At 37.3% G+C, this 10,420-nt stretch overlaps 1 protein-coding gene across 1 annotated transcript in view; it reads right to left on the bottom strand.

The window, feature by feature from the left end:
- Window positions 1–263: 263 nt before the first annotated feature.
- The window catches only part of LOC127652298 (heparan sulfate glucosamine 3-O-sulfotransferase 4-like), a 175,386-nt gene continuing 165,229 nt past the window's right edge, over window positions 264–10,420 (bottom strand). Inside the window, exon 2 of the mRNA XM_052138437.1 lies at window positions 264–906. Within this exon, the coding sequence (XP_051994397.1) occupies window positions 264–906 (643 nt within the window). The remainder of the gene's footprint in view (window positions 907–10,420) is intronic.

The following is a 10,420-nucleotide window of genomic DNA, read 5'->3' as shown; positions in this document are numbered from 1 at the left end:
TTTCTGAACAAAAATGAATTAAATCCTCTTCTCTTCAACAAATATAAATATATGTACAATATGTTCTGGATAATATGTACAATAGTGTTTTCCATCGTGAACACCATTGGTACTGAATGTTGACAGAGTAGATCATTACTCTTGCTATAGGTACACATACTTTTGCAAAGACAGCAATGATTGATTAACGTGTTGAAGTATGGTTTATGGGAATGATTGGCTTCACTGCTATAAGAAGGCTGGTGGTGTGGAGCTGCAGACTTTTAGTCCCTGGAGACATTCTCCTCCAATTCCCATTGAAAATTTTGCCCTGTCATTTGGTAGAACATCATGTTAAAGGGCTTGTAGAATTTGTGCAGTTTGCAAATGACATTGGGGTCTATTGTGGGGTGAGTTCTTCCCTTGGACTTGCCAAGGCACCTTGGGGTACTGCTGTCCTCTGGTTTCTTCAAGCAAGGGAATCCCTTGGTTTTATTAAAATAGAAATGTTTGTCGGTAACAATTCGCTTGAGTCCCAGAAAATCCTGCACCTTCGCCATCTCACCGGCCGGATCAACAATAAGCCTCTCTCCGCTGACAAAGTGCATCTGTGAGAGGGGGAAATACTGCATCCAACTCTCCAGGTGAAGAGCGTAGATCCCTATTCGCAATGCACTCCACGATGCATCAATCAGTCCAAGCGTTCGGTTCTTGAAGGCCAGCACTTCGAAGGTGGGAATCTCAGGTCTCTTGGAGAGTGTCTGAGTATAGTCTGAAATGGCTCTGGTCACTGGATTGCGCACGACAATGATTAGTTTAATGTCTCTCGCCATCGAGTGGATTCGCTTTGGGGCGCTGTTTGTCACAAAGTAGCTGGGCGTTTTCTCCATTGTGATCTGGCCCTCCAGAGTAGAAGGCATCAGCTCCCTACAAACCAGAAGTGAGAGAAAATAAATTTGTGTAAGCCAGCGTTAATATCATTAACATAAACTAAAAAGTAAACTGAGGCTACACCCACATTAATTCTGATACATTTGAAAACAGCATTTTCTAAATGCATTCTGTCCACACTTCCATTTTTATGTGTTTTTAAAAATGTGTTAATTTACACCAAAACGTATGAATACACAAAAAATTTGCCGTTCCATGTACGGTCTGAAAAGCAGTTGTCCATGAGTTCCATCACCAGACAGTAACTTGCCATCACCTTTGAAGGAATGCTATGTGAAGTTTGTACAAAGTAACATTTATCTTTAACATCGCTGTCAAACAGAAAATCAGGCACAACAGTGCTGCTACAACATGGGCTGCCATCTTGATTGTTTTGGGTTGAATGGATCACGTGACAACAAATACGTTACTGTTTTCAGATATCTCTGTTTTCCCTGTCCACACTTCAATGCCAAGACATTATTTTAAAATTCAAACACTTGGGAGAGCATTTTCGAAAAGCTTAGATTTCACTGTCAAAAAAGGCAAAAAAGTGTGAACAAAACAAAACAAAAAAACATATACAGAAAAAAACATTTGGAGACACTGAATCTTATCTAAATTAAAATACAATTCCAAGACTCCAAAAATAACTACATAAACTAACTAACTAACTAATAATAATAATAAATAAAAAGATACGATTCTATATACTGCAATATGCTGATAACTACCAAAAATCAACATATTTAAAAAACCAGATGATGCAAGGAAACTGCATTTACATGAGGCTTGAAAACATTGGATTATTCTCTGCTTTTGATGTTAAAACTTCAACAATCATGTGTACAACACTTGTGCATGTTGGATAAGTCAATAATGTAAATAAATTGAAAGAACAAATTTAAAATAAAATAAAAACAAAAGATAGATTTTAATTTCTACACCATAATAACATAATAAACAAGTTAACACAGTGCACAATCATCATTATTATAAGAAGTACACAAGGACAGGGTATGTACAAAACTCATACAACTATAAAGTGGTAAATTATTTTAAATCACACTATAAAATAACTGTTATTATCACTGGACATTGTGTTGCAAGAAGGAGCATTCAGCTAATTACACCCATGGAGTAACATGCAAGAGATAAAAGACGAAGAAAAAAAAACCGTACATGTACAAGCATTCTCATTGCTTAATTGACTCCATCTGTGTTACTCCTGGCGCTTTTTCTGAACTTTAATAATGAGTTCACTGCATATCATTAATACTGCTGAGCCTGGGGTATTGTTTTGTCATACATTTACTCAATGAGTTTAACACACTGTGATTCTTCATAGAAACGTCTCTTTCTGGCAGGGACATCCCCTGACCCTTTTCCTCATCTTGTTCTGATATAATCTTAAAGTGTCCTGCACTAGAAGGAAAAAATATTAATTATGGCCCTTTTTTTTCTTTTTCTTTTTTGCCATGAGACATGTTCATGTTTTGAGTGATTTATCTGAGCGATAACAGGCAGCTCTTAAACAAAGTATTGTGCTTTTTTTTTTTATATCATCAAGATCAAACTGGGAAATGAATCAGTTTGGTAAGACAGTAATTCAAAGAAAAAAAAAAAAAGGAATTTAAATAAATATTGTTCCTTTTTATCTCTGTGTTGGGATTATATTTCAAATGTAATCCATGCCTCAGGAGTGCAAAACAAATGAATATTTAGTACTCTTCTCTCTGCTATATGATCTATTCATACTGATATATGCAGAATGATCCCTCATTAAATCTCACTACTAAAATTTGACCTAAATCTGTGACTACATAATTAATTTGCCTTCAGTTCTACGTAATTGAGACAATTTGAGACATATTAGTATATTCAGAAAACACAATAAATATATCATAGGCCTCAAATTTTATGTAACATTTACTAAAATATGTTGCAAATTTATAACATATTGCATTTCATAGAAATACTCCTACATCTTATCTACAGTATTATAATGAAAAAATGTGCAGTTGCTACCTTAATAAGATATTTGTATATGAGTTGATGCTTAAAAATGACTTTCTATGGTGTATTTTAATTTAGCCAATTTAATTGAGTATAATTAAATACAATTAATTTAATCATATAAAAAATATATAATACGTTCTTCCTCCCTAGCCTAGCGGCCATCGAGTCTTCGGAGAGGCTCGCCCGTACTGAAGTAAGTGCTCCACATGCGCTGGTTGTCCCTCTAGGCAACCCCGTGTGATGTATATTCCGCAAAATGGTTTCCCTACCGGTAAACCGCGTCTTCCTTGGGCAGAGGGCCCTCTGTCTTTGGTCGGCGTGTTTATAGTAACTCCTCCCCCCTTGTGTAGGACCTACCACGACGCCGCTCCTCACAATATGCTTCCACTCCTAACCGGAGTGTGTTGTATTCTACCTAAAAAAAATCTCTTCTTAATTCAAGAATTGAAAGCTTTGCTCTTAGGTACAATTGTTAAAGAGCAGGTCTTTAACTGAAACCTGTCAAATCGTCCTGCAAGTTTTTATTGTGTAATTTTTTTGACATGCTTGCTTTCTCTTTGTGTTTGACCTTTTTCAGCTTTGGTAGCATCGATCACATACACACACACACACACACACACACACACACACACACACACACACACACACACAAAGTAAACAAATAAAAAAAACTAGAGCCTTTGTTAAAAAGTCAAGAAACAAAAATCACACCTTGAACCCAAGTGGTTTGTTAACCATTTAAAAAGACTTTTAAACTGCAGATAAATTAACTGATGATTTTGTGAACTACTGCATCAGTATTAAAATCCTTTGTCCTTGTCTCCACATCCAACAATAGCAAACAAACATTGAGATGAAGTCTAGGTAAATGAAGAATGTGTGTTTTCAAAACAACACGATCACACTTGAAGTCTGCATGTTGATTCAGAAGGTTCACGTACCCTAAGATCAGCCACATTATGCAGACTCAATGACTACATTTACATGGAAACCAGAAAAATTGTTGTTGTGAGAAAGCAGCATTCTTGTTTACATGTACTGTATAAGCAGCGTACTCTATACTCCTATATACATGCGGCTCGGTCAGTAAGCAGCTTTCTCCAGAGCAATGTAATTACCCTGCAACGCTTGTGTAAATAACAAACATGGTATCTGAGGAAGACTTCACTATTTTATTCTCTGTTGCTTTGCATTATGTCCATATATTTCATTTGTTGCTGTGTTTGTTTCCTTACCTTGCTATAATGACCTGCAGGGAAATTGCAATAGTGGGCTTTCCCTTTACATAAAACTCTGGGATTCCCTCAATGTACGAGTGCATATACACAAACGTGAGGGACCGTCAATATTTCACAGTGATGTTTATAAATGGGTATATTTTGTGTATGTGCTTTTCCTACTGTACTCCCAGAAATGTTTTGTTGACTTGTTGTTGGGCTCCATCCTATGACTATTGTTATTCGGTCTGTTACACGCACATGTACATTCTCCAAAAAGCTGTGTAAACTCATACGTATGTGTTTACATGACCACATAAGCAGCTTTCTCTGGAAGAATCCTAGGTGTGTTAAACCACTTCTCTTAATCCCTTAAATGGCGTAAGGATATCAATGTTCTCGTTTACATGATGTTTCAGAATGCAAAAATCCTGGAATAACCCACTTTCTTTCTTAAGTGCATGTAAACCTGGTCAACGACAAGTACCTTGTCATATCAGCCATTTTTGCATTGGCTCCAGTGTGTTTATCTTTCCTTGTCTGTTCATGCCAGCAGTGTGGGAGACCAAGGTTTGGATCCTGTGTTGAAACTAAGAAGTAATCGTGTATGCATAATCAATGGCGAGCATGAGTCTGAGGTTGCATTTCCCCCTCAAATATAAAATTTTTACTCCACTGATACTGATACACTGAGCCTGTACAAACAATTAGCTTCATAACTCGCTTTTGGCGGCCCTCCATGGACATTACACCCAGAAAATTGAGCTCCAGGTGCTAAAGTAAAGAAAAGACAACCTACTGTTTGCGATGTTACTGTGAGATCAGTTTTATGGCGACAAATCAATGCCAATAATCAGTGTGGAATATTGATGCTCGCATGCGTGATAGATTGAACCCGCGTGAGGAAAATGGAAGAATTGCGTGCATGTATTAAAACTTGCCACGCATTATTGGCTCTTGAACGGGTAGTGTACTGCTGCACAAGGAAATGGGAGGAATCCACACTCTCATTTTAAATCCTCGAGCGCAGAAAATCTCCTATGTATGCAATACAAGCTCGCACATGCAAGGGAGATCATTCTTCAACCTTTGCTCGCTTGGACAGCTTTTAATTTTGGCAGTCGTGGGGCGGCCTCTTGCTGTTGTAAGTCAGTTGTGACTGGCTCTTTTTTACTTTCAAAAAGCACAGCAAACGTACCTGTTGTTCGTGTTTGACATGTATTCATCAACAGACCCTCTGCATGTGAGTCATTATTACTTTATTTGTTACTAATTCTTCATATAGCAGGATTTTCGGTTATATAATGTATGTAAGTAACTAGCTAGCTGTTGCATTCTTGTGATGTTACAATATTGAACTTAAAGAACTGCTATTTATTTATGTGTAATATATAATCTGACTTTTGACTAGTTGTAAGGCACTTTATAATTAACTGAAATGTTATGAGCCCAGGAAAATAAATTAATCTTAGTAACAGGAGGTTGCAATGTGTCTGCTTCTATATTGGTGACTTTAAACCACTGAATCCTAAGTTGCTTTAAGGGGACTATCTTTTTTATATAAAAAAAGTAAATTACTTTTCTATGTAAATAAGCATGCAATATAAACATTTTAGAGAAATAGTTTTTGTTATCAGTGTAGATTTAAAATATGAGTGGTTGATTGTGTTTTATTATGCTTTACATGTTTCCTACATGTCACACACAGCTATGCTTTTAGGCATAAATTGTGCCTAAACAGTTATTAATAGCTGACAGTTAATAGCTGGGCCCCGCAGAGTAGCATTACACGTATGTTTCTGCAACAGCCAGTTACGTTAAAAGCTGCCAGATTTAAATTGGTGACAGAGTCAGCACTTGTCAAGCGTCTGTAATTTATATCCACTCAAACAGTTACTTGTACATTATTTTAAACCACAGAATAAGATTATTTTATATATATACATCCAACTCATCACCAAAGTAGCAGAATAGAAGTTTACAGTTCTTATATGCAGTCAATACATAAAACGCGATCTTCTCAAGCACATAATATGTTTATTTTATGTAACAAACAGTCTAATTGTCACCAAAGTACCACGATAACAGTTCACAGTTCATATGCACAGCCATCATATCCAAGCACGATCTTCACATGCACGCAGCCACGTCTGCTTGTATTAGGTGCAGATGCGGTTTTCATTCACACAAACAGCAACTCAAACTGTGTTTTCAGGCATATAATATGTTTGTTTTCTGAAACAAACAGCCAAACTTTACAAGTTTAAAACTTGTATAACTCACAGTGAAAACATGCAGATCGAGCGAGATTATCCGATGCACGCAGCCAAGTCTGTTTACCTTAGCGCTTGTCTCACTCACTCACACACACACACACACACACACACACACACACACACACATACACAATGTCTGAGAGGTCAAACGGTGTAGGCAATTCGGCTGATATTATTTGTTCATTTGTTTTTTTACAGCTATAAAATCTAAATAAATTAAACAAAACAGTACAGCAGACATAACCCATTTGTTCATGTTTACTATATACTGTATTTATTTATTATTTTTTTATGACAAGAAATAAAATAAAGAACTATTTAAATAATTGTCTATACTCTACCCCCTTTACCAGCTTAATGTGAGGGAACATTAAATACCTCAATGAATGATACATTTTCTAAGGCTCAAATTCAATTTCAAATTTGTTTTAAATAATGTTTTTATTTTTAATCTTACTGTTTCTCCCAAGAAAATAACATGTGCAAAATATGTACATTTATTTCAAAGTCAGTATGTCATGGCTTTCTCACAGCATGCCATGATGCTAGATAAATATGAGGTAATGCCAGAGCAAGACAGAAGAAAGAAAGGTGATTTAAGCAATTTTGAGCGTGGCATGGTTGTTGGTGCCAGACGGGCCGGTCTGAGTATTTCACAATCTGCTCAGTTACTGGGATTTTCACACACAACCATTTCTAGGGTTTACAAAGAATGGTGTGAAAAGGGAAAAACATCCAGTATGCGGCAGTCCTGTGGGCGAAAATGCCTTGTTGATGCTAGAGGTCAGAGGAGAATGGGCCGACTGATTCAAGCTGACAGAAGAGCAACTTTGCCTGAAATAACCACTCGTTACAACCGAGGTATGCAGCAAAGCATTTGTGAAGCCACAACACGCACAACCTTGAGGCGGACGGGCAGAAGACCCCACCGGGTACCACTCATCTCCACTACAAATAGGAAAAAGAGGCTACAATTTGCAAGAGCTCACCAAAATCGGACAGTTGAAGACTGGAAAAATGTTGCCTGGTCTGATGAGTCTTGATTTCTGTTGAGACATTCAGATGGTAGAGTCAGAATTTGGCGTAAACAGAATGAGAACATGGATCTATCATGCCTTGTTACCACTGTGCAGGCTGGTGGTGGTGGTGTAATGGTGTGGGGGATGTTTTCTTGGCACACTTTAGGCGCCTTAGTGCCAATTGGGCATCGTTTAAATGCCACGGCCTACCTGAGCATTGTTTCTGACCATGTCCATCCCTTTATGGCCACCATGTACCCATCCTCTGATGGCTACTTCCAGCAGGATAATGCACCATGTCACAAAGCTTGAATCATTTCAAATTGGTTTCTTGAACATGACAATGAGTTCACTGTACTAAAATGGCCCCCACAGTCACCAGATCTCAACCCAATAGAGCATCTTTGGCATGTGGTGGAACGGGAGCTTCGTGCCCTGGATGTGCATCCCACAAATCTCCATCAACTGCAAGATGCTATCCTATCAATATGGGCCAACATTTCTAAAGAATTCTTTCAGCACCTTGTTGAATCAGTTCCACGTAGAATTAAGGCAGTTCTGAAGGCGAAAGGGGGTCAAACACAGTATTAGTATGGTGTTCCTAATAATCCTTTAGGTGAGTGTATATATATATATATATATATCAGATAAATTGTTCTATGTAGTTCTATCTAGAAACATCAAAAGAATGCAAAAGAATCTATTAATCGTACTGTTTTTATAATGTCTGGCAAAGATAAACTTTACATACAAAGTCTCTCATGAAGAACAGGTGAGTTTTCTGTGGTTCTTCATAATAACAGGGAGCCAATCACATCTGACATCCGGAAACAGGGTGTAAAAAATTTTATTTGCGGTTACAATCAAAACAGCAAGAGCCCGCCCCATGACAGCCGAAATTAAAAGGTGTTCATGTGAGCAAAGGTTGTAGACTGATCTTCCTCGCCTGCGAATGTTTGTTTTTAAAATGAGCGCATGGGTTCTTACCGTTTCCTCGCAAGAGTCAATAATGCTTGCGAAGGTTTAAAACATGCACGTGAGGTTTTTCATTGCGCGGCTTCAATCCTTAGTGCACGCAAGTGTCAATAATCTGAACTGATTATTGGCATTGATTTGCCACCATACTGTTTAAACAAGGAAGTTTACAATAATTGGGGAAAGCTCTCCGTTATCATTCCCAAGCCTTTTTCTAGCAACTATCCAGAGCTATTTGTCAAAGGCAGCAGAGAGGGAAAAATATTCCAGTCCATTACAAGCTTTTTAAATCTTTAAAATAGTCACTTCTGACTGGCCTTCAAGGGACAAAGATATGTTTTGCAACAATAATGGTACATAGTTACAGAATCTAGCAGGATTAATTGACACAGGCTTACTTACCTCTTGTTTTTAAAAAAAATTAAAGGTGCTGTAAGTGATTTCAGCCGTTCTACTTCCACAAGCCTGAGCCATTGGATTAGCCATGCCCCTTCTTCCCTAAACTCCACACTCCAAAGCTAACAAATGAGCTTTATATAGATGACATCACGGTTGTTTAAAACAACAGCTGCAAAATAGTGCCCTCAACAGACAACTGTTATGAACAACCTTGCTTAAAAATGGCAGTAAGCCTCAATAATTCTCTGCAACTGCAATATTTTCAGAACATGGAATATGATTGACAGGTGAAAAGCATCAATATCCATGGTCCGCGGATACATTTTTGTTTTACTGTATACAAAGTCTACAGCTGTCACAGAGACCGGTGAGATATCTCAGGACACTTTTATCATTAATATCTTTAAGGGAGTAAGACCATTTTTTTGCATACATTTTCATGAAAAAAATCGCTTACAGTACCTTGCTATATGTAACATTTTTACAGCACTAAATCATAATATGTCATTAGAGAATTAGGATACATCCTAAGTTGAAATACTGGCTTCTCTGATAACAATGCTACAACCAGCATATTCTAATTTAAAGTTTCCACTCCGGCCCAGAATTTCTGTTTATGTTTTGGCCTGTGTGATCCCACCCACTCATCAATAGTATTTGAACACCACCGGGTTGCCAGATTTGAACAAGTTTGCAGGCAAACAACACTGCGTACTGCAGCCATGGAAGCCAGCAAACAAAGTGGATCAGAGATAACAGATTCCACCTGACCTAAAAAGCCTCGCCATCCATCTAAAAACCACCATGACTAGAGGCCTAGTAAAACAAGGATATATGTTGGAGATGCCTTTTGATGATTGAGGCAGCTCGTTCCTGTTGCGTGTCCTCATTCTGGCAACCTGCATGAGCTTCGAGTCTGGGCTGGGGCAGACAGCTCTCCAATATTTTGAATTTGGACTGCAGTACCCATTTAAATGCTTGTTGTCAATCTTACATGTAGCACTTTTAATATTATTTAGCTCTTTTTTTTAGGTTTCCTTCAATTACCTTATTCTGCAAAAAATGCCACCTACTATTCCTGACTATATCAAATTTGGCTTAATAATAAACAATGTGGAAGAGTTGCATAAATGAGCTGGAGATTCAAAGAGCAAAGTAACGTGATTCTGTAGCGCACATGCTCATAATACATTGGATCCTGCATGACCTGCTTCATATATACAGCAGATGCTAAGGGATTGTGGGGATGAAATTTGAATATTATCTACCAGAACTCATACAATGAAACTGTGTTACAGTTCACAGGTCAAATGTGGTCTTTTTTGTTAGACTAGAAATTATATAACAAAACAGATTTGCGTTGTAAGGGAAAACACAGAAAATTTGGAGGATAATACAATTGTTTGCATATTTTATATAAGAAATACCACACATAAATCACCAAAAGAATGCCAAATTTAAAAAAAAATCGATGTAGTATTGAAAATTTCATTTGAAAAAAAATAAATAAAAACAAATAAACTTAACCTGAAATTGAATACCTTTTGCTCACTCCTTCAGAAGAGTCAAATCACATAATAATCAAAACAATATAAATTTTAAGTTA

This window comes from Xyrauchen texanus, chromosome 12 (genome assembly GCF_025860055.1).
Source record: "Xyrauchen texanus isolate HMW12.3.18 chromosome 12, RBS_HiC_50CHRs, whole genome shotgun sequence".
Lineage (NCBI taxonomy): Eukaryota > Metazoa > Chordata > Actinopteri > Cypriniformes > Catostomidae > Xyrauchen > Xyrauchen texanus.
This window is presented reverse-complemented; position numbering and strand designations above follow the sequence as displayed.